The 23636-nt window shown below is 43.5% G+C and overlaps 3 protein-coding genes across 5 annotated transcripts; 2 read left to right on the top strand and 1 right to left on the bottom strand.

Moving 5' to 3' along the window:
* Positions 1-567: 567 nt before the first annotated feature.
* Positions 568-10055, bottom strand: LOC134447078 (cadherin-related family member 3-like). Its single transcript, XM_063196363.1, has 16 exons — positions 9897-10055; positions 9416-9572; positions 8429-8510; positions 8184-8329; positions 7683-7875; positions 6714-6873; positions 6456-6558; positions 6252-6350; positions 5722-5960; positions 5034-5202; positions 4105-4346; positions 2239-2444; positions 1891-1901; positions 1413-1432; positions 1279-1327; positions 568-926 (listed from the first exon to the last, which is right to left on the bottom strand). Exons 1-16 carry the CDS (start codon positions 10053-10055, stop codon positions 568-570), a joined length of 2394 nt encoding a protein of 797 aa, XP_063052433.1.
* A 1387-nt stretch (positions 10056-11442) lies between these two features.
* Positions 11443-16662, top strand: ccdc34 (coiled-coil domain containing 34). Of its 2 annotated transcripts, none has more exons than XM_063196004.1 (7): positions 11443-11568; positions 12277-12549; positions 12649-12781; positions 13522-13629; positions 14451-14609; positions 14937-15075; positions 16356-16662. In XM_063196004.1, the coding sequence occupies exons 2-7, from the start codon at positions 12284-12286 to the stop codon at positions 16562-16564; spliced, it is 1014 nt and encodes a 337-aa protein (XP_063052074.1). In that variant the 5' UTR covers positions 11443-11568; positions 12277-12283; the 3' UTR covers positions 16565-16662. The 2 variants fall into 2 exon arrangements, with proteins under 2 accessions (XP_063052074.1, XP_063052075.1); XM_063196005.1 differs by having other exon boundaries at positions 11446-11568; positions 14937-15054.
* Positions 16663-18373: 1711 nt separating this feature from the next.
* On the top strand, positions 18374-23602 carry LOC134446694 (ras-related protein Rab-19). 2 transcript variants are annotated; one of them, XM_063196002.1, is made up of 5 exons: positions 18374-18473; positions 19029-19099; positions 20279-20470; positions 20781-20964; positions 21507-23602. In XM_063196002.1, exons 2-5 carry the CDS (start codon positions 19046-19048, stop codon positions 21785-21787), a joined length of 711 nt encoding a protein of 236 aa, XP_063052072.1. In that variant the 5' UTR covers positions 18374-18473; positions 19029-19045; the 3' UTR covers positions 21788-23602. The 2 variants fall into 2 exon arrangements, with proteins under 2 accessions (XP_063052072.1, XP_063052073.1); XM_063196003.1 differs by lacking the exons at positions 18374-18473; positions 19029-19099 and adding an exon at positions 19495-19738.
* The last annotated feature ends 34 nt before the right edge of the window (positions 23603-23636 follow it).

Genomic DNA, 23636 nt, shown 5'->3' with positions numbered 1-23636 from the left:
TGTGAAGTAACCTTGCATGGTCTTACTGGTCCCTGCAGCTATTGAAGCAACAATGGAGAACAAAACACACAATAGTGCCTTTAATACAGCGTTTCTCTCTCTCTCTCTCTCTCTCTCTCTCTCTCTCTCTCTCTCTCTCTCTCTCTCTCTCTCTCTCTCTCTCTCTCTCACACACACACACACACACACACACACACACACACACACACACACACACACACACACACACACACATCTCTGAATCTTGTCACACCGTTTTTTAATTTTTTACTAAAAATCTTCAGTACGGAGTATAACCACGAATTAAACAAAATAATGTAGATTTCTAAGATTACATCAAAACGAAATAATCGGCACTAAGTTTCAGTCATGACTAATTACTACCAAACATAATCACCCAGTCCAAGGCTAAGAAAACACAGCTACACGCTGTGATTAAAAATACAGCAGATTAGTGGAACTGGCGTCATTGGCCATGCGGTGCTGAATGTATTTAGTTGCCAGTCACCCTCCTCTTGCTTTTACACGCTATGCCCCCCACCCTGCCTCTGCCCCTTCCCCCCCACACTACACTTGTGATGTGCCCTGAGCCTTTATGGGCACGCCAGCAGGCTTAAGTTTGCCCTTTGACCTCTCCGGCAGCGGGAGGCCCTGGTGCTCAGTCCAACCCTCTGACCCCCTGCCATCTGCAGCGTCCAGCAGGCCAGATTGGGCAGAGCCCACACGCCGCGTCCCACTGGAGGAGGCCTGGGACTGGGCAGTGCTGGGTGACTGTGGCCGGGGCTGGTCAGGAGGGCTGCTGCCTCTGGGGGGGATGACCAGGGTGCTGCTGTCTGGCTGCGTGGATGGCAGGCCGGATACTGCCACAGCATCCTTCCAGCGTCGGGCACCGGACTTGGTGTTATACTCGTACACCCTCTTGGTGACTGGAAATAATAAAACACAACATTAACACTTGGTGTTGCTGACTGAAAAAAAAAAAATAGTCTACTTGATGCTAGCTGCTAAAAATAAAAGACACATCCGTTGTTGATGGTCAAGGACAACTAGAATTCACATTTCAAGTCAAGTTAAGTCAAGTCAATTGTCAAAAATCTATGTAACAGGGTTAGCACAGAAGTTTGAAATTGCGATTGAAATTGCATTTTCATGGAATTGCGAAATTGTGTTTTCATAAAAATTGCATTTTCATGCGTTTTTGGTTTTCATGCCACCATGGAAAAATATGTGGTCAAATAAAATAATTAATGTAAACATCAAAGACAAATTGCCCCTCACCTGGATCTATTTCCTCCCCATCAAATAAGGTGTTGATCTTGGTCACCTCCTATAAAGATATTAAAGGAATCTATTAAGGAAATTATACGGTATATTAACCCATTGATGCCTGATGTTACATTGCGCTACAGTACATTGACCATGACGCCTGAAGCTGCATTACGCAACATTCAGGCTCATGAGATTTGAGACAACTTTATTAAAAATCTTTGATTAATTGAGATGAATGAACACATTCTAATGAAAGACAAGGGTCTTGGCGTTTAAATGCAACTTATCGCATGCTTTTATGTGCTCCAGAGGCTGAGATATTTAGGTGTTTATAGGCTGAGGACAGCTTTTCTTAAAAAGGGCTCAGGCATTCAGCACCCTTTTTTGCAGGGGCCTCAGGCGTCAATGGGTTAAGGGAAACTAACTATGAAAGGAATGTTATCAACATACTACATCCGACCTTAAAAATGCATGCGAACACCAAAACACTTACCATCAACACTTCACGTTTTGGAGGATCTGTAGGCAAGTAATAGATTAAAGGGATGTATGTTATAGGTCACATAAATAACCAATTTAAAATTCAGTAACTCACTGCTATGCTCTATGACTAGCACCTACCTTTTGAAATGCTGTGACAATTGAGAAAAGGGGGGAAATGTTAAATTCAATTAGTGCAATTTAAACAAGTACAGTACAACAGTACAAAGAAAATAACTTAGATGTGGCCTGCTTATAACAGGTGTCAATAGTAAAAGTAGTAGAAGTAGTTTTCCAGCACAGGTACGTAACTTATCTGTAACCAGTAGACCTGTGTACTTGTCTTACGATCAGCTGACTCAGTGCTGGTTGGATCGAGTTTGTGGTGGGTTCTTGTTGTAGTAGCATGTGCTAGTGTTGTTTACACTATGAATTTACTTTTTACTTTTGCTTTTGACACCTCTGGTCTTGTGTGAAATGAAAACTCACAGGGAGTCCATGTCGTCGATGGGTTCAGGCTCACAGCAGTCGCAATTGCAGCTGCAGTCTTTGGTGGAGAGGTACTGTAGACACCTGTACAGCAGGTATCCCAGGATGCCGAGCAGCAGCAGGGCACCCAGCGCCACGACGAACCACACGTACCAGTCATCCACATCATACGTATTCTGGGTGACCGGGATGTATGTGATGCGAGGCTGTGTAAAAACAGAGCATGCATGCGTATCGTTTAAGTCATTTAAATACTTGATTCCATTTAAAACAGGGGTGGGACCCCTGACTAACACTTAATTGTACTGCAAATGTAATTTCTAAGATTCCTTAAAGGTAATGTGCAGGAAATGGTCAAAAAAGGTACTGCAACTATGCTGCTTATTGAAACTGGGCGGCCTATTGCCAAATTTGATTTTTACATGAAAGTTTACTAAGTAATAAACAAATATTTCCTAGTATGGTCCAAGTAGAGTCATTTTTGCAGCTAAAAATGGCTAGTTTTTAAAATTCAGAATGGCAGACCATGGAGAAGATCCCCCTTTTCATGTATGAAAAGTAAATTTTTTCTGGTCATAATGAATACTTAGAATTTGATGGTGGTGGTAAGTATTCATGAAAAAGGTAACATTAGTGAGTGGGCAGCATACATTCTGGAAATAAACAACTAAAAATATCACACAGTGTCCCTTTAACAAAATATGTCATATTTCATGTGAAGCTGCATAACATTAAAACTATGTCAGGGGCTGGATAAAATGGCCTCAAGGGATGTAAACGACCCTCCAGACATAGGTTCCCCACCCCTGATGTAAAATGTTTATCATACAGTATTGTGGTCATCAGGTTGTCACCACCTAGTGTCACTCACATCTTTAGTTCACTCCAGCAACTATGAATGAAACCAGTTGATATTATCACACATAATATAGACACAACATAATAATATAATAATAATATAATATTAACATAATATTAACATGGTAAACTTAAGTAAGTTATTGAAGTGGATATGGTAAGGTATCTACAATACAGTGTTATTTCAAAACTTAGAGACTACTTTAGGACCAAATACACTCTAGAAGATGTTAAATTGACTCTCCAGTCCCTGCCGTAGCCAAACGGTAGGGCACTCGTCTAACATGCGGCTGACCCGTGTTTGATTCCGGCCCTTCCCCGTCTCTCTCCCCATTGACTTCCTGTCACCACCTTCACTTTCCTATCATAAAGTCAAAAAAACCCACAGACATTTTTGACTCTCCAAGTGTTGAATTAACGCTGCAAAAATGTATAGTGTACTTGACTGAAAGGCCAATAAAGAGCTCCTCCTATGATTCAAATAATATACAGGAGAGAGAGAGAGAGAGAAAAGAGAGAGAGAGAGAGAGAGAGAGAGAGAGAGAGAGAGAGAGAGGGAGAGAGAAATTTAATGCCACCTGGACAGACATGCACAACACATAACAGCAGGACAAAACAACAGTATAGCAGTAATGGCAGAGTAAAAGAAGCAAAGACATATGCTGGGATCTCAAATCGTGCACTTGTGCTCTTCAGTGTTCATGTATCAGTGTGTATGGCATATTCTATTAATTACGCACTGAAACATAGTGCCCGAAGCGCACAAGTGCATGATTTGAGATCCAGCAATACTGGTGATATAGGTGTAGAAAGAGATATTCTGGACCCTGCCGTGGCCAACCGGTAGGATACTCGTCTGCCAAGCAGCCGACCCAGGTTCCATTACCGGCCCGGCTCATTTGCCGACCCCTCCCCATCTCTCTCCCCATTTGCTTCCTGTCCACCTCTCATACTGTTCTGTCAATAAAGTCGAAAAAGACAAAAAAAAAACATTAAAAAGAGACGTACTGTTGTCGTGGTGACAATGGTGGTGAGGTCGGGGTCCACCACCTGGACGTTGATGATGACGGTGCCAGTCACGGGGTCGCGACCCGCACGCACGTTGCCATCAGAGATGAGCACGGCCAGACTGTAGCGCCACAGCTTGTCCACGCCACCGCTGAAGTCAAACGGCTCCCTCAGGATCAACCTGGTGATGTTGGTCCCCGCGCTCGGAGAAAAGCCAAAGTGGTTGTTGACGTTTGTGGCCCCTGTAAAATAAATGATGATAAAATGGATTGTTCAGATGGTTGAATTTCATTACATTTACCAAGGGAAGCTGATAGAGGGGACAAGGGGGTCATTTGTCCTGGGCCCAGGGAGAAAAGGGGCCCAGAGTTGAATCCTCATTACATTGTATGTATTGGGTTTGGGGCCCTTTCAGATGTCTTTGTCCCGGGCCCAGGCAAAGCTGTCAGCGGCCCTGCATTTACCCTTGAGCCAAAGAGGTCATAGAAGGTGTGTGGAGAAATACAGGAATGCTGAGTAACCAAGACAACAAAGTTAATGTTGTCAGCCAGGGCTCTAAATTAAACTTTTTTCATCACCTGCCAAAATGGCTTGTAGATGTTAATCTCACTAGCCAAACACCCACTCACCAATGGGTCAAAGTGGCAAGTAGGTTGTATTTTCTCCCAGCCAAACTGAATTTTCACCAGCATTTGGCCGGTTGTATTGTATTTAGAGCCCTGTTGCCAACAGCTACATAAAGATGAACATCAGTAGGTGTGTAATAGGAATGGGGCTGTAGATCTAACCTGACATGAATATCAAAAGGTCTGTAATTACATTTCATTACATTACATTACATTACTGTAATAGGAGTGGGGCTGTAGATCTAACCTGAGATGAACATCAGTACAGTAGGTCTGTAATAGGAATGGGGTTGTAGATCTCACCTGAGATGGTATACAGGAAGGAGTTGGGAGGGGAGTCCTTGTCGGTGCACGTCAACGTGAAGCCCTGGATAAAGGTTCCGGGCCTGGTGTCAACGGGCACCACCAGGTTGGTCTTGTTAGGACCACACACCGGGGGCTCATCATTGGCCTCGGTGATGTTAATAGTGACCTGTGTGGAAAAGAGACTCATAATATTTCACACAGAGTAATGTGAATGGGTGAACCTTCACAATGCACAAGTGGACAAAAAGTAATGTCTACACTGATTACATTGCTCGTTCAATGGTTCAGTGATGCACTGATGAACATTTCAATCTTCTCAAAGCTTTATTACCTGGCCCCCTGGAGACGGTTTGGCCGGTTATCGCAATAACCCTGTCTGTCTGTCTGTCTGTCTGTCTGTCTGTCTGTCTGTCTGTCTGTCTGTCTGTCTGTCTATAAGCTTGTCTGTCTGTCTGTCTGCAGTGTTTTGGGTCACCTGCGGGTGGTGCCAGACACACAACATCCCATGCGTCTACAGTGCCATTGGCCAAGGATCCAGCTTGTCAGGCTGCTATGATTCCTCTTGTTAAGGCTTTCATGCTGAAAAAATGTGAGTACATCACTGACACTGAGGACATAGCTTTCAACAAAACACATGTATCCAGTTGCTCCATCCTGAACCTTCACCCCAGAACAACATGCTTACCACAGCCGTGGTGATGAGAGGCGTGAGAGGGTCCCCGTCCGTCGCCCGGACAACCAGTGTGTGGGTGGGGGTCACCTCGTAGTCCGGGTTGGTGAGCAGGCTGATGCGGCCCCATTTGGGGTCTAGATGGAAGATGTTGGCCAGACCTCCGCTGCCCCCGCCGGACACCAGTGAGTACTGGATCTCTGTGGCTGGAAGATCAGCGTCTGTGGCTACCACAGACCCAATTACTGTGCCCCCTTTGGGTAAGGAGAGGATCATTAAAACCATTACATCATATAGTGGAATACATGAGTCCATGCTTTTTATTTTAAGGGATATAGTGTTATCTACTACATGCATGAACATACATAATATTAGTGCTTACACTGAACCTGACCTTAGCCCTATAACCCAAAGGTGCAGAGCAAGTAAGATATTGGTATATGCAGATTAACTGTATCAAATTCATATATAACGGACAGTTAAATTAAGTGGAACCAAATAAGTTTATGTAAAGAGTGTGTATATGCTGCTGTATACTTCCATACTTCCGAGTAGCTCAGAGACACTGAAGAAGTATGTTTTGGGATCAAACTCTGGAGGGAATTCGTTGACAGGTGCCACGCTAACATACACATAAGCATCACCTAAGTAAATAAAACACACAACTTGACGTCAGCATTTTGTGTTATACAACTTAACTATATATGATTATGCAACCATATCCAACTGTAAATGCTGTGTGGACTCACCCTGTAATGAGGTATCATTCTTGTCTGTTGCCACAGCTAAAAGGTTGTACTCTCGGCCAATGTTTACATTGGCAGGCTCTTCAAAGTCAAGATCTGCATCCAACTACACAAGAACCAGAATACAACTAGTTTCAAGCTCACTGTACATAGGCTGTATATATACTACGTAACATGCAATTAAATTAAATGTAAATAAGACTATCCAAAATCAAACTACACTAAATCCCGGATATATGAAACAAAATAAGTCAGCCTCACTAGGATGGACCCATCTGCCTGCAGGTCAAATCGCTGGGTGCAGCCTACACAGGAGAAGCTGGTGAAAGTGTACTCCCTGAACTTGGGCTCCACATCGTTATCGGTGCATGTGACTGAGGCAATCAAAGCTCCGCGAGGTTCTGTCTCTGGAATCTCTCTCCTTTTCAAGGGCAGAAAAACAGACAGGAAGACAAGTCAAGGTCAAGAAGACAAGTCAAGGTCATACATGATGACAGTGCAATGATTCATGTGAAATCTTATAAACTATTAGGCATAGCAAAATTTTGCTGAGAAGAGAAGAGAGAAAATATAACGATAAAGATAACAATGGTTCACACTTGGGCAGTCATGGGTAAGCGCTTAAGGTGTCAGACTTGTAGCCCAAAGGTTGCCGGTTCAACTCCCGACCCACCAGGTTGATGGGGGGGGGGTAAATTAACCAGTACTCTTCCCCATCCTCCACCATGAGTAAGGTATCCTGAGCATGGAACCCTCCCGCCACTCTGCTCGGTTGGGGCCATTGGGGGCTGCCCCCTTGCACGTGTGAGGCATAAAAGCAATTTCGTTGTGCGCAGTGTGCCATGTGCAGTGAGCACTTGTGTGCTATGTAGTGCTGTGTCACAATGGGAGTTGGAGTTGGAGTTTCCCAATGGGGCTTTCGGCTTTACATGATAGAAGACAGTGATTCTCAATCTGTGGGCTGGGGCCAAATGGTGGTGCCTGAAGGTATTCCAAGTGGGCCTTGAAATCATTTTCCAAAAATAAATATTTGTTTGCGTTTTGCTGTTAATTGATTTGTTTGGGTTTTATTGTTTATTGGGTCAGAGGTGGGCCCCGAACATTTGTGAACATTTCTCCAAGGTCCCCAAGTTGGAAAAGGTTGGGAAACCCTGTTATAAGACAAAGAGTAGACTAAAAACTATTGCAGAGAACGAAAATAAAAGCCATCATCCCCAAAGCCAGTCTCACCGTGGTCTGTCAGAGGTGCATACGGGTGGGTTGTCATTAATGTCCCTTACTGTGACTGTCACATTGATGGAGCTGAAGAGAGGAGGTCTGGGAAACCTGTAGGTAGCAGTGATGGTCACCGACACTTTCGGGTTATTTCGCAGAGTGTCACTGTCACGATCCATGCGGTTTGCTACGGTCACCAAACCTGTGTCTGTAAATCACAAAAAAAAACGTTGTTAAGTTAACTTGCCTGTTACAGTTTCTTTTTCTTTTTTTCTTCTTTTTTAAAGTGTTTTTGGGGGCTTTTTGGCCTTTATTATTACAGGACAGTATGAGAGTAGACAGGAAACGATTGGGAGAGAGAGATGGGGCAGGGCCGGGAAATGACTCGACTCGATTCGGGGTCCCCGTGGGCATGCAAGCCCAAATGTGGGGGGCTTAGCACGTTTTGCCACAGCACCCCCCAGTTTCATTTTTTTCTATTAGTCATAGCCTCACTTCACATCTCATGAACCTTACAGCCGTTTATTTCAAGATAGTTGTTTTTGCTGATGGTGTAGAATAGCAGTCCGGCATTAGGAGTGTCCTTCGGCCCAACTGCAGTCATGTTGGCCACTACATGTCCTGGGCTAAGCTCCTCTGGCACAGTGAAGGAGGTGATTTTGCTACAAGATAAAACATTATCATTAGGGGCTAAATGTTATTATTGACTACACATTGAGTTGTTGAACTCTTCAACAAAACTTCACAGAGAAAACACTTACTTTAGGAAAACAGGCTTGTCATCATTGACATTAATTATGTTGACGAACAGAATTCTCAGTGCTGTGTTGTTACCATCGGTTACTGAGAGGTTGAAGGAGTAGCTACAGAGAAAAGGAAACACACACACACGCACGCAGGCGTGCGCGCGAGCACACACACACACACACACACACACACACACACACACACACACACACACACACACACACACACACACACACACACACACACACACACACACACATTAGTACATTTTTACCCTGTGTGTTTCACAAAATGCTGATATCACACGCTTACCTTATTGGGTCTGTATGGTAATCAAACTCCTTCGTTGTGAAAACTGTTCCCTTTTTCCCATCTACCATGAATGCAGTGTTCACAGGAATGAGTGTAAACTGTTGAAAACCGCAATTACAGACATTGTCAAGCACATTATTATCTTTAGACAAGGTGGTACTAAATCTGTGACATTGGAAAGGTGATGTTTAACACTGACTGTAAGAGGTTTGTTCTCTGGGTCAGCCACGCTTGGCTCATAAATAGGTCCAGGAGGGGTCTTCTCTAGGACATAAAGGACTGAAGCTGAAAACGAAATGGAGCAAATCAAAGTTGTCAGGTCAAACGTGCAGAGATGTGTGATGATTTTCCTCAATTTATTTGCTGTTGAAATGTTGGCCTATCACATGTAACCTGGCTCTCGCCGGATCTGTGTGTTTCCAAACAGCTCTGCAAGCTCAACTCACACCATGACACAGGGCCGCTGACAGCGTTGGCTGGGCCCAGGACAAAGTCATCTGAAGGGGCCCCCCACCCAATACGTTCAATGTAATGAGGACCCAATTATGGGCCCCTCATCTCCTTGGGACCGGGACAACTGACCCCTTTGTCCCCCCTTGTCAGCTTCCCTGCTATCATATGTAACCTGGCTCTCGCCGGATCTGTACGTTTCTACACAGCTCTGCAGGCTCCACTCACACCATACATACCTTCATCCAGGAACACGGGAGGTTCGTCCACGTCTGTGAGAAGTACCGTCAGTGTTTTGATGTCTCCACCGCCAGCAGAGCCAACAACAAGGACTTGGAAAATAAACCTGTTAGGAGCCGTCTCAAAATCCAGCTCAGGAGAGCCATCTACAATGACCTAAGATGAAGATTAGATTCAGATTCAGATTCAGATTCAAGAGTTTATTGTCATTGTCACTGAAGGCAATTAAATTGTGCAACAACACTGCGCAGTTTCAAGTAGTAGTAGCAGCTTATCTACATAGTCAAAATGCTTTACCCCCACCCCCTCCCATATAAATTGGTAAGTAGGCCTAATCATAAATGTATAGTAATAATAAAGGACTAATATAAGTAATTATAATAAATTAATAGAACACAACAACCAGAAAAAATAAAAGGAACAAAATAAAAAGATAAAACAAAATAAATGAAAAAAAAACGTATTGATGAACATGCCCACCTTAGCGTGTGTGGCGTTATCCATGGCTACAGCGAAGGCATCGGTGAGCGGGTCGAAGTTGAGCAGTCTTGGGAAGCCGGCGGCCATCGTCTCTCCAGCGGAGATGGACACCTGGAAGAGGAAGACCTCCGTGCTGCCAGGGCTGTTCTCAGGCAACATGGCCGTGGCAGGTAGTCCAATGATGGAGACCTCACACAACACACCTGACCAGAGTGATTAAGATACTACTGTGGTATTCGAGACCTCAAGACATTAGTTTGGAATCTCAGTCAGTAGGTCACAAAAGTGGACAACGAGATATGGCTTGAATTTATGCTGGAAGTCTTATTGAAACCAAATTTAAAAATGACATTGAAATCTCACCATCACAACACATAAAAAGTAACTAGCCCAAGGAATATTCACTCACCTGATATCCCTACCCACAGAATCACTGAAAAAGCATACATGTTGTTTTGCATCGTATTCACTGAATGACTGACTCTTAATAGCACTGGTGCTAGCTTGGTTATCTGTGCCCTCTCTTGAGAGCACATGTAGGATTGTCTCCCTGGGTGTGTTGGCATCCTGTAGTCAGGGGATACAGGGGCCTTTATGGCTTTGATAGGCCTACTTTATGGAATCCGCACATAACCTGTCATGCTGTACTCTTTTGATGACAGGTACACTGATAATGACTTCCAAAGAAGCTGTAAGAACATTCTATATTATAGGTCTAAACTTGGACAGCGATGGGCAAACTAAGGCCCATTGAGCCAGTCCATTTCTCTCTCTCTCTCTCTCTCTCTCTCTCTCTCTGTCTCTCTCTCTCTCTCTCTCTCTCTCTTTCTCTCTCTCTCTCTCTCTCTCACACACACACACACACACAAAGGCTAGGGTGGCCAGACGTCCGTCTTAAGGACGGATTGTCCGTCTTTTCAGTCCCTTAATGCTGTGCCTTACGCTGGACAAAAATGCATTAAATTGCATGAAATTGCATCTAAAAAACACTATTTTTCTTTGGGGAGGACCCCCAATCCTAAAATATGTTCTCCTTTTACCTGTCACGGAGATGGTCACCCCAGAGGCCCAAACTGGCAACTAGCTGGCTTTAGGCAATGGTTTGGATAGTGATTGGCAAAGAAAGAAAGAAAGAAAGAAAGAAAGAAAGAAAGAAAGAAAGAAAGAAAGAAAGAAAGAAATATTGTATACTGCTTCACACATAAACTTTTGTGGCATGATGGCTCGGGGTTGTTGTTAAAAACATGATAGGCCTGACTGTTTCTTCTGCATCACCCACCCAAGGCTGAAGTGCCCTGGCCTTGACCATGGCATCTAACCTCTCACTGCTCCAGCAGGCAGATTGCCCCTGTACCTGAAATAACTGTAAGTCCCCCTGGTAGGATAAGAGCATCAGAGTGATGTAGGCCTAGGCCAGGTTTAATCTTCCACCCATCAGGTGTCATGTTGGACTGGTTCTGTTTCAGGCAGGCAACCATCTCTATGGTTACAATAGCGTCTTGGGCGCGACCAAATGCTGAAGCAGCAATGATCTCATTGGCTGAGACGGGCGTCAGGGCGCGTAGGGTGTTGTGGGTGAACAAAACTTCATCAAGAGGAAGCGCTATCAGCGCCACAACATAGCAACAGCAGCTGTCTATTTCTGTATGGAGAAACAGATTATTTAACTCTGGTAAGCTTATAAACATGAAGCCAGTGCCGAGACCAATTCTAATGTCTGGAAATAGAAGCTGCACGATTGTTAAATTTAGTTAGCCTATTGAAAGTAACCCAATCACGATAGCAGCATGGGAGACGGGTTTCATTCGATGTTAAGCTGATACATTTATTTTAACAATGACTACATTTTGTCATCAGTCATGCATTCACGATTGTGCATTCTTTACAAAAACCTGTTTTTGTCTCTGGAGCACTGTGACTGCGATTTGATCACTTGCAGTACATCGAAGATCCAAGTTATTTGAGTATGTTGGTGCAGCATATTAGCTATAGCTAACTCGTTGATTTGTAGTTTTGCTGGCTTTTCATGACTGAAAAAACGAACGTTTATGAATGTTAAGTTATTCTACACATTAAAGATCGACTGTATTTTGAAATGTTACTTTTGAATGTATTCCATAGCAAAATGTGAATCGAAGACAGAAGCTACAAAGCAGCGTTAGCGGTTCGATGTTATTGTTTTGCTTCAAGTCACCTCCATGCAAATGCAAGTCTTTGTCTGCGTGTCAGAAAATGGGCCATTTCTTAACTTATCTTTAACATTCGTTCAACTAACGCACGCGGTTCCATTGCATGCCGAGGCTACGTGCTGCAGAAATCATCAACTCCTCCCTAAAATGCAACTTGTTAAACAATCGTCCTCCTCTCTATTTTCATGTAGGTCTGTGATGTCTACGTCGGTGTTCTTCCCGACCACATCCAAAAGCTTAACATCAACTCCTCTGAAAGTTATAGACCGACGTGTCTACCGGAGCAAAAGCTTGGAGTATGACTCTGACACTGAGGAGTCGACCTACTCCTTGTTGTCACCGATTTACCATGATAGCTTTGAGCATGAGGGGTCAGATGATGAGCTAGAGGTGGGACATCTGAATAAGGGGCTGGGCGACGTGAAGGTTTCTGGAGACTGTGTTGGGCACGGTATCCTGAAGAGGTTAGTGAAATCATCTTAGACATTGGAGCGGTTTGTTTCTGCTCTCTGTCTCGCCATGCCTTACTCAGGTATGTATGTTTTTATGATGTTACAAAACAGGGAAGGGAATCACAGGAAGGTTGCAGAAGTAAAGTTTGACAAAACTTCACTGCGAAACCTGGGTGCATGGGAACAGTGGCTGGTCATCAAAGCCAAAGAAGATCGTCTCAAATCAGAACAGAAAGCTCTTGAGGTACTGCTTCAAATCTTTCTGCCTTCTGTAGCTGTTAGTTTGATTTGGGACGAAATCTATTTGTGTGTCTGTGTCTATGTTTGTGTTTCCTCTGCATATTCTTTGCTATCAGTATGCCATGTCTTTTCCGTGTTATGTACCATATCATGTTTGAAACTGGTTCCATTCCTACCAAAAGTTGAAATGATTTTAATTCGGAGTTCAAGCGGAGGTTTTGCTTTTGGAAACCTTGTGTGTAACTGAGGTCCTGTGCAGTACACCACCCGGGGTTCGAACCCGTGACCTCCCAGTAACCCTCCGGCATAGAAGCACAGGTGCATACATTATCACTGAGCTATAAAGGTCCTGCACAAATGGTACACTCTCATGTTTTTGAGTGAGGTGAAGGCAGAAACGAGAAATGGATAATGGAAACACATTTGATAACTTCCTTAAACCACATTGTCTTGTCTTCCACTGGATCTGTGATCTTTGGGTAAAGATGGCCTAGTGCTTTAAACACCATCACCACTAGTGTCATTATTACGACTACCAACAGTAGTCTTGTAAATTGTAAAATCATATTGTTGTCGGTGTTGACAATCCTCTTGTTTTTTGTAGGGGTGTAAATCAGGGCCAGCAATTTGATTATTTTATTTACTTAGTGCCCCACGATACGATTCGATTGGTGGCTGAAGGATTGCTACATAAACACATATCGATTATTATTTACACCCCTAGTGTTTTTATGTTTATGTTAGGAGCGCACTCTTCTGGAGAAGAAGGAGCAGGAGGAGAGGGAGAAACTGCAGAAGAAGCTCGAGGCAGAAGGGAAGATCCAGGAGTGGCTGAAAACCAAGAAACAACTGGTGGGTTAGAGTAGAGAGGTGATGAGTGTTAAGGTGATGATACACAGGATAACCTTTTGATGATTGACTCCTTTTGTTCTCAAAGAGTGGTCAACCAACGCTGTCTACTGCTTACCCAAGTTCTCTTGATAGAAGTGTTGGTAATAACAACAACAGCAAGAATAATAACAATGAAGATAATATTAATAATAATAATACATATTATTAATATTTGAATGGCACAAAATCATACATGGCATGTGGTTATAAGTGCTTCAACAATTTGATTTAGAAAGCTAATGTTGAAGAAATACATGAATAATCCATAATTAATTAGAAACAGTGATAGTGGAATAGTGCTAAACTGTCCAAATAAGATCTCGCAGTATCGTTGTCCAGAAATAATGCTCAAAAAGTTGTGTATCATTACCTTTAGGTTGTCATATGATATTCACGAATTACTAATTGGATACAGTGCGGGCATTTAGATTGTCAATTGCGTTTATTGTTAATGTTGTTATTGTTGTTAAGGGGGTTATTATTCATGGTCAAATGAGCTCAAGTTTTGTTTATGCACGGATGTCATATTCAACTTTTAAACATAATAATTTGTTTATTAATTAATTTGAAATAAAACAAATAAGGTGTTTTGCCAATGTGCACCATTTATCTTCTTTTTAAAATGAGGAATGCCTTTTACTCATAGTCATGTGATGGAAATATGAATATTTTGTGCACATTCTTGCATACCAGTATACTGTAGATTTTTAATGTTCTGTCTATTCTTATCTGTACTTTAAATCTGTGAAATAAAGTTTATTATTATGATTTGCATTTCTCAGGATAAAGAGGAAAAGGGCCGCAAGGAACGTGAGAAGCAAGAGGAGGAGGAGCGAGAACGGCAAAAAGCGAAGGAGCTGGAACGGAGGGCTGAGGAGCGGTTTAAACAATGGCTGCTGAAGAAGAAACAGGAGGAACACGAGAGGAAAGAGCGCGAGAAGGTGGAGCCTCGGCCTTCTATTCTGTTCTATTCTTTTAGTGACACTAAATGGATCAATGACATAAGAGGATTAGCGCGTTATCCCTCTGTTTGAAGATAGAACAATTGGGGTCGTGGGAGTTGTGGCACAGTCTTATTTTAATTCCCAGCTTGGCAATGTGAAATGCAGCCCAGGTAGCTGTGGAACTGCACAACATGCTTGCAAATGGCTTTTGTTGTTGCTGTTGTTGTTGTTGTTGATGACTTTACCTTAAAATGAGCCTGTAGCAGGTTATGATTGGAGTATGGTTTTTGATTTCTTGCTCCCTGTTTATTGGCTTGCCCACAGGAGGAGGCGGCCTTGAAGCAGGCGGAGCTGCGGGAGCGTGCGAGGAAGGCGGAGGAGACGTTCCAGCAGTGGCTTAAAGAGCAGAACAAGAACCGGCCCAAGAGGAACGCCAGCCCAGGTGAGCGGCACGCCAGCCCAGGTGAGAGGCACACTGCTGTCCTCCCCTCCCCTCACCCACCACATGGCACTCGCTCTCCTGTCTTAATTCTACTACTGCTACTATTTCTGTCCACAATAACAATGGTGAGTGGAGCGCAGTCACATGCCCGGAGTATTCCGCTTTTAAATAGAATATCGTCAGTGTCAGTATTCGGTTCCGTGTCAGTATTCAGTTTCCATGTGTTCAAACAAAGTGTTAAGAGGGTAGGGCGCTATACATTCATCTTTGATTGTCAGTCAGTTTGTCACAAATAGATGGTTTTGATGTTTGAAAGCTCTTTTCTGGCTCTTGAAATGACCCAAATGTCAAGGAACACAAACGTTATCCGAGTATGATGAATGATGAGATATTAAAATATTCAAAATGTATTAGATTGAATAGAAGAAAAATGTCCAATATCTTGTCCAAACTTACCCTGCAATGTCATGAGTAACACCTGAAATGTTTCGGAGATGACGTGACTTAAAGGTTGAAATGAGTTTGTGGTAAAGTAGTAATAGGGTATTGTTAGAGGAGATTACCCCACCTGACATGTGTGTTACCCCACCTGACACTCTGTCCAAATTAGCAATAGCATTCGCATTTTGGGTGGAGTGTCAGGTAAGGTAGCCCTACTCATGTCAGGTGGGGTGGGATGCTCCTCTCTAACACTACTATATTACTACTTTATTACAACTCATTTTAATCTTTAAGTCAAGTCTCTGCAATGATACAAGAACCAAACGCCAACATTTCAGCAACATTTCAGGTGTTGTTCATGACATTGCAGGCTTGGTGATATTGGCCATTTTAAAATATAGCTTTTCTTGATATTACATTTTTAATATTTTAATATCTCATCATTCATATTTGAGTAACGGTTGTGCTCCATTCTGTTTGTGTGGTTTCTAGAGTCAGAAAAGAGCTTTCAAACAACATCAAAACCATCTCTGTTTGACTTAAATTGACCGACCTAATCAAGGATGAATGTATAGTGTCCTAATGTGTCCTACCCTATTAAGATTTTCTTGGTCTGTTTCAGCCTTAATATTGGTGACAGATTTATGCAAATTCAGTTATGGCAAACTAAAAGGCAAACTTAAGTGTAATTACAATATGTGTCAGTCGGGCCCCAAAAGTGTCTGATGTCATGTGAACAGTGTAATGGTGCTCAATGATTCAATTGGTTCAAATTTGAAATTGAGTGATAAAATGTTCAGTACATTAATTGACAAAACATTCACATCAATACTTCTTGATTGTTCATTATTTCTTCTCAGGCTATGACAATCTCAACTACCCGTCTCCAAGCTTCTGCAACCCTATTCCATGGAAGCCCATCCACAACCCCCCTCCAGAAAGACCTCGACGGGCCAGGCGGACCCCGGGCCGTAAACAGCAGCCAGGGGGCCCCCCCAGACTGCACTCCACACCCAGCCTCACCTTCAGATCCAGGGACACACTGAGCTTTGCCTCCAAAAGGCGATGATGACGATGCCCCCACAGGGGAGTTTCCTCCTCCGCGATGCTGCCCTCTGGTGGCGAAGGACAGAATGTGGAATTGAATAAAGGGATCTTTCAGCTCGAGTCAGTCCTGATATAAAGGTGCCGTAGAAAGACAGTTAAGCCTTGTGAAGATGTGGAATTCAGTGTGACAAGTGTCTGAATGTGTTGTGGATATGAAGAGTTTCATTGTAAAATGGTGTATATCCATTTTGGGAGATTGACATTTTTGTATAAGGCATTCCATTGCATTGCATTGCAGCATTGTATATAGATTTTAAAAGTATGTTCTTAACGTAAACTTCTGAACAGTCATTTCCAATAATAAATGCGAAAGTCAAAAAAGAGTAGCTTCACCATTTTGCATCGAAACTCTTCATATACACACTTTTGAAATGTTCATTTTGGAACTCATAAAAAAGCTTCAGCCAGGTTTTTAGATCATTCCTCTTAAATTGTAAAACGTAAATCTGTTCAGTGAACCGTTTTCGTCTGTTGGGGACCAGCCAAGCCTTTCCTTAAAGATTATGTGTGTGTGAGTTTTTCAACCCATACATTTCTTTGTAGAAAGGTATTTTTCTCAGAGAATTGAAGTGGATGCACATTCAGTTGTATATTTTTGTACATGTCAGATTTTTACAAACTTTTTTTACATAGCTATCTTTGCAATATAAGTTGATAAGCTGACTTGAATGTCTATGACAAAATTTGCTTAACAATGGACCTGTTGTCAGGATAACGTGTTCTATTAAATGATTTTTATTTAAAGAAATATGTGTTAACAGTCATTATTTTTTGAAGGAGGACACCAACGCACACCAGAGGTTTCGAGGTGCAGGTAGCGGGTGCAAGATCAATTTTGTAGAAGAAGATACCGCACACTCTTGTCCATCGTGCTGCAATGTATTAACAAAACAACGTCTCGGCCCGTATGGCCTTCATACGGGCCGAAACGTTTTGTTAATAAATTGCAGCGCGATGGACAAGAGTGTGCGAAATCTTCTTCTACAAAATTAACAGTCATTATTACCTAAGAAGTAGAAAGAGCACCAGACCTTAATCGACACCGTGTTATTCAAGCAAATTGAGAAACAAAATATGTCTGAGAAACCCAGTTTCATTGACTAAAGGTTATTGCCTTTCAGTTCTGTGTAGGGAAACACAGACAACGCACTGTTGAAACAGGTTGCTTTGTAGAGATGAGCTGCCAGTAGCCTGTTAATAGCCATCACTGATCCAGGATCACTGTGTAGCTCAGCTCGACAGGGAGGACAGACAGACAGACAGACAGACAGACAGACAGACAGACAGACAGACAGACAGACAGACAGACAGACAGACAGACAGACAGACAGACAGCAAGACATGCCACTGCACAAGTTCAGGAATTCCTCATTAATATTTCATGTGTTGCTCATTTACAAGTCAAGTTGTGAAGATGAACGTGCACCCGTGCAGCAGCCAAACAATTCTCAGCACTGTGTGCCTGATGTGGAGTCATTAGAATGACACAGGAGGTTTTGATGCCAAGGCGATGACGCCCCATCCATTCACACATACACACACACACACACACACACTGGCTGACTGGGCACGCCACACACAGACACACTGCTCTCAGACACACGCTGATGGGCTGGGCTCTCCACACGCAGACACACTCCTCTCACACACACATATATTGTGCATTGTTTGGTGTCTGCCTGTGCCTTGTGCCTTGTGCCTCTCTCTGCTGTGCTGACGCCAGAGCTGAGTGTGGGCGGATGGTGGTGGTGTGGGGGGTCGCTGACGTGCACTCGGGCACAAAGCAGTTCACTCTCATCCTTCCTGTACTGCCTGCTGCTAGGCTCTTCAACTCTGTACTGGGCCTGGGCCACCAGTAAAAACAACAAAAGGTATTTTAAAACATTTCTTGACTTCCATGACTTGGAATATATTAATTCAATTTTACAGATCATTTTGAACTGTTCTATTATTTATCACTGTGATTATTACATAGTGCAGAGTAGAGGGCGAGGAGACGTGTGTGTGTGTAATCATTAGTTGTTAAGGTGGTTCTCTTCAGACCAGCGGGTGGGGAGGGGATGCAGGCAGGGCAGGCAGTCTCAGGGCTTCTGTCGTGGAATGTGTTTCAATGTCGAGTCCAAAGTTCGCCGCTGAGGAGAGTTGGAGTTGTGTGTGTGTGTGTACACTAAACATGTGTTGCCCTTGAAGGAGGAGCCTGCTTTCTTGGTTACCGGTACACTGTGCATTGCAACACACACAAACACAATCATGACTCATGTTCTCTTTGTCTTGATCGAGCCACTAGAAGCAACAGTGTCACAGTAACAGTGAGTTTGTTTATTTTATTGATTTGTTATGCCTTAAAAAATGCCTGTATTCTGCTCCATTCCTTTTTTGGCCTGTCTGTCTGTCTGTCACCTGTCTCTCTGGATGTTGTGAACCAGAACTACAGTTCCCTACGATGCAGTGGAGGAGGAGGTGGATGGGGAACCGGAAGTCTCACAGCAGGGCCCAGGTACAGTACAGACGGGGCGGGGCGTGAGGGTAAGGGTCAGAGGCAGACTTTCCATCACGCAAACCTAGGCAATTGCCTGGGGCCCCAACCAAATCTTGTCCTCCATAGGCGCCCAAACTGTCACACCAGTCATGGTAAAGAGAAAAAAAGGCTTGATCTTGATTTGTCACTTCAAAGATATGAGACAAAACACTAAAAAAAGCACAAAAACATGGAATTGTATGTCTATATAATGACTTTTAAGGGCCTGTGTTTATATTTTGCCTAGGGCCCCAAAAATGCTAGATCCTTCCCTGGTAACGGTAAACAGGCTGACAAAGTGCAGGTGGAGCACATTTACAGGGTGGAGAGAGACAGACAGAGAGAGAGTGAGATTTGTGAAAAGAACGGTCAGAAGTAGAGACAAGAGAAATTTGTGCCAGCTTGCCCAGATGGAAGAAGATAACTTTATGGAATAATACTTTGAAAGCGTGACACCTGTGTTCTCCACTGCTATGACATATAATGACCTTTTTGGAAGACACACTTGGGATTTGTTTTAGAAGGAGGAGCAAAGATTGGAAGATTGGGATTTATATGAAAATCAACATGGAGATTTCAATTTACAGCAACAAGCCTATCATCTGAAGCGATACCTAGGTATACAGTATATTATTTATTTTTTTTAAAACAAGGTCATGAATGTGTGAAAAAGGAGAACAATTCTAAACACATCTGACGAGGGCTTCCTTAAAATATGTGTTGGTTGGTTGACTGTTGCTTTTTGTTCTTTGACAGGCCTTCAATAGTGTGTGTTTACAGTATGTGTGCAGAAGTAGACATTTGCTGATTGTTCCTCATGTGGTTCTACTGTACAGTGGAAAGAGTAGAAGTCTGTACACTGTAGCTCCGCTTTGAAGATTTATTCAGGTCATACAACGTTTCAACTCAACAGGGTCCTCGTCAGGCATGATGAAGAGCCTGTTGGGTCGAGACGTAGGTTGTGAATAAATCCTCAAAGTGGAGTTACAGTGTACAGACTTCTATTCTTTCCACTGCCAGATACGCCTTTGTCCTGCACCTGGCTTCAGAGAGGTGGGATGTGTAATCCATGTGTATGCTGTGGAGTGCTGTGTCGGAGAGAATGCTGAGTCTCCCAGTTGGGTCTTCACTTCACTTACGAAAAGTTGTATTGCACAGCCCACAGAGATGGAGCTGGAGGAGGACGCCTTTGACTTCCTCTTCAAGATCATCCTCATCGGAGACACTAACGTGGGAAAGACCTGCGTGGTGCACAGCTTCAAGACCGGAGTGTTTCTGGAGAGGCAGCAGAACACTATAGGAGTGGACTTCTCAGTTCGAACACTGGACATCGATGGCAAGAAGGTCAAGGTAAATGTTAAGGACTGGAGCGTATACTAAGAATCTGGTTCAGGAGTAAACCAAGTTAAATTAAGAGGTAAATCATCTAATAGAAGAGCCTGGAGTCGCTTGGAATAAAAAAGTGTAAATGTAATGTAATGTACTGTAAGTGTACTGTAATGCAATACTGATGTCATTGTTCATATCAGAATCATATCATGTTTGGGACACATCTGGCCAGGAGCCTATGACTGCTCAGTGTTTGCTGTCTGTGGGTGTTGATACTATCAAATGCCAGTTTGGGACACAGCTGTTTTTTGTCTGTGGGTGTTCAAATCAGATGCAGGTTTGGGACACTGCTGGCCAGGAGCGTTTCAGGACCCTCACTCAGGGCTACTACCGGAGTGCCCACGGAGCCATGATCGCCTATGACCTGACCCGGCGCAACACCTTCGAGTCGCTGCCTCACTGGATCCACGAGGTGGAGCAGCACGGGGCCGCCAGTGTGGTCGTCATCTTCATAGGTGAGAGACAGCTGCCTGCCACTCATTTGCTGGGATTTTGAAATAACTTCAGTGTGGATATCATATCCTGTCACCAGCAGCAGCCAGGGTAACTGAGGGGTACTAAGGGGTCAGTTGTCCTGGGCCTGAGGTGGGTACTAAGGGGTCAGTTGTCCTGGGCCTGAGGTGGGTACTAAGGGGTCAGTTGTCCTGGGCCTGAGGGGGGTCAGTTGTCCTGGGCCTGCCCACAGCTGTCAGCAGCCCTGCCAGTGGCGCCCACTTTGCTGATGTTGCAGTAAATTGTTACAATGTTTTGCTTTTTTACTTTATGTACAAAGTACAGTCATGTAGCTACCCTGTTCTATATCAGCCACTATCATTTTACAGTTTATGAGCATTTTATGAAGAACCTAATTATTTGACAAATTATTCACATACTAATAAGAAATATATAGGGAATTATTTAAAACTTTGCATACATCTGTGTCTTGGTTTTTCTACTTCTTCAAAGTTGCTCAACCACCTCACGTGACTTCTCTTATCTGCTGAAATGTGTCTGGTAGGCAACAAGTGTGACCTTGAGTCTGAGCGGCAGGTGTTGTTTGAGGATGCCTGCACCCTGGCGGAGCAGCACGGAGCCCTCGCTGCCCTGGAGACGTCTGCCAAGAAGGAGCATAACATCGAGGAGGCCTTCATCCTGATGGCCAAGGAACTCATAGTGCGCGGCGGGGGCGTCGTCAATGAGGACCCGTACTCGGAGTCGCCCTACCCGCTGCTGCACTCGTCCACACACACCGTACACCTGGAGGAGCCGGCTGAGGAGAGAAAGTGTGGTAGCTGCTGACAAACCAGTCTCTCTCTCTCTCACACACATACACACACACACACACGCACACCTGGAGGAAGCGGCGGAGGAGAGGAAGTGCGGCTGTTGAGCAGAGCAGGGGCGTAGCAGCAAATGGTGGGCCCTATGTACAATCAGCAGCTCCAATGGACCCCCCCCCCCTCATATACTGTATCTACATAAATCGGACTGTGTGTGTGTGGGCCCCCTATATACTGTACATGGGGCCCTGCTAACTCAATCACCCTTTACCCCCCCTGTACGACACCCCTGCGGCTGAGAACTTCTGACACCTGATCTGAGACAAGGGGGGTGTTCAAGCGCTGCGCCAGGCTGCAAGGACTTGCTCCAGTCCATCTCAATGCTTACTGATTGGCCCGAGACATACATCGCTCTTCATGCGTTATGAACACGGACATGGTTAAACCCAAAGCACCACATGGGGGTAATTCCAAGAACTTGGCTAAGTGAGATACCTGGCTTAGTTAACCAAGAGGAAGTGGTAAACCTAATGATAGCCTGCAGGCATCGTTTAGTGAAGCATATGAGGACTCCAGACTCTTCCATTACAGGATTTACCTCTCCCTTAAGGTTACTGTAGCTTAACCTGGTTTACTACTGAGCCAGGTTCTTGGAATACTATGGTTCATTAGTTTGTTCTCTTCCACTGCAATGCATTTCTCATTTAGCATGGAAACATTATTTCATTATTATTGATACGAGGAATACTAACTTGTGTGGTCCTTTCTTTAAGTTATTACTAATTACTGCATGTTCAAGTTAGAGACACGACAATGTACATTTGGTCAATAACAACGTCAACACTGGATTTATTCAACACATTTCAAACAAAATCTTTTAGCTAAAAAATATTTCATTTTTAATAACATTTTATACATAACAGAAAATGAATGCTCATTTGGTAATAAAAACCCAATAACACATATAAAAATTAAGTTAGGAGAGTATTTTCCCCCTCAACACATCTCTTGTGTAACTTTTAATGTTTGAAAATGTGCACATAGACATGACCATATCAATTAGGAGACTTAGCAGAACATGGATGCAGGGACGGAAGTTTCCAGTGTTTTCTGGAAACTGCATTTAAACACTAACGCACAACTGAAAGAGGTTGTAAAAAAAACATTGCAAACATTATCTGTCTTCACTATTTCTCTACAGCAACAACAGATTGATGAACATTATGTAAATGTAGTTCAATTAAAAACTGCATATGTGCCATTTGTGACTGCATAACAATACAATAACAACACCAGACTGCATGAAGGTTAAAACGACTTCCTGTACTCTCCCATCTTTAAAATCAGCCCAGTTCCTAAAGCTAGCTGTGAATGACTTCAGTGTCACGTTGACTGTGCATTGAGTTGTTCAAGTAAACTGTAGGTAGTAAATATGTAGATCTGTCAGAGGAAATTGAGTCTATGTACAGATCAGGGTGTTCTTAATCCTGACAGCACTAAAATATGAAAGACATCTCTCACCATTCAGTCCAAGGAACCAGCTGATCTGTGATCTCAAACCATCCGATTTATAACTGCTGGAGTGGTACTGGTATGTGAAGCAAACCACCCTAAATGGTAAGTTAGGCATAAGTTAACATACTCTGGCATTCAGTAAACCGTTGGCATATCTCCATCCCCATTTCTTCACAACACAGACAAAACATTAGACATTAATGATGATAGGCAGCGAGCTAACGGGTTGAGGCTCCATGTCTACTCCAGGGGCCTATACTAAGAAGCTGGTTCAGGAGTAAACCAGGTTAAGTTGAGAGGTAAATCATCTAAAAGAAGAGCCTGGAGTCCTCATTTTCTTAAGGACTCCAGGC

The sequence above is a fragment of the Engraulis encrasicolus genome, chromosome 4 (assembly GCF_034702125.1).
Source record: "Engraulis encrasicolus isolate BLACKSEA-1 chromosome 4, IST_EnEncr_1.0, whole genome shotgun sequence".
Lineage (NCBI taxonomy): Eukaryota > Metazoa > Chordata > Actinopteri > Clupeiformes > Engraulidae > Engraulis > Engraulis encrasicolus.
The sequence above is the reverse complement of the archived record's forward strand: the minus strand, read 5'-3'. Positions and strand labels throughout refer to the sequence as shown.

Excerpts from the sequence above, each read along its gene's own strand:
- LOC134446694 (XM_063196002.1), top strand. The coding sequence starts at position 19,046 with ATGCAGTGGAGGAGGAGGTGGATGGGGAACCGGAAGTCTCACAGCAGG. Across the intron at positions 20,471-20,780 it reads TCGATGGCAAGAAGGTCAAG|ATGCAGGTTTGGGACACTGC; the intron begins GTAAATGTTAAG and ends TGTTCAAATCAG. Across the intron at positions 20,965-21,506 it reads TGTGGTCGTCATCTTCATAG|GCAACAAGTGTGACCTTGAG; the intron begins GTGAGAGACAGC and ends TGTGTCTGGTAG.
- LOC134447078 (XM_063196363.1), bottom strand. The coding sequence starts at position 10,055 with ATGTTGCCTGAGAACAGCCCTGGCAGCACGGAGGTCTTCCTCTTCCAG. Across the intron at positions 8,511-9,415 it reads TCCCGTGTTCCTGGATGAAG|TAACCGATGGTAACAACACA; the intron begins GTATGTATGGTG and ends TCAACCTCTCAG. Across the intron at positions 6,874-7,682 it reads TGCACCTCTGACAGACCACG|GAGAGAGATTCCAGAGACAG; the intron begins GTGAGACTGGCT and ends GCCCTTGAAAAG.
- ccdc34 (XM_063196004.1), top strand. The coding sequence starts at position 12,284 with ATGTCTACGTCGGTGTTCTTCCCGACCACATCCAAAAGCTTAACATCA. Across the intron at positions 14,610-14,936 it reads AGAGGAAAGAGCGCGAGAAG|GAGGAGGCGGCCTTGAAGCA; the intron begins GTGGAGCCTCGG and ends GCTTGCCCACAG. Across the intron at positions 15,076-16,355 it reads TGAGCGGCACGCCAGCCCAG|GCTATGACAATCTCAACTAC; the intron begins GTGAGAGGCACA and ends ATTTCTTCTCAG.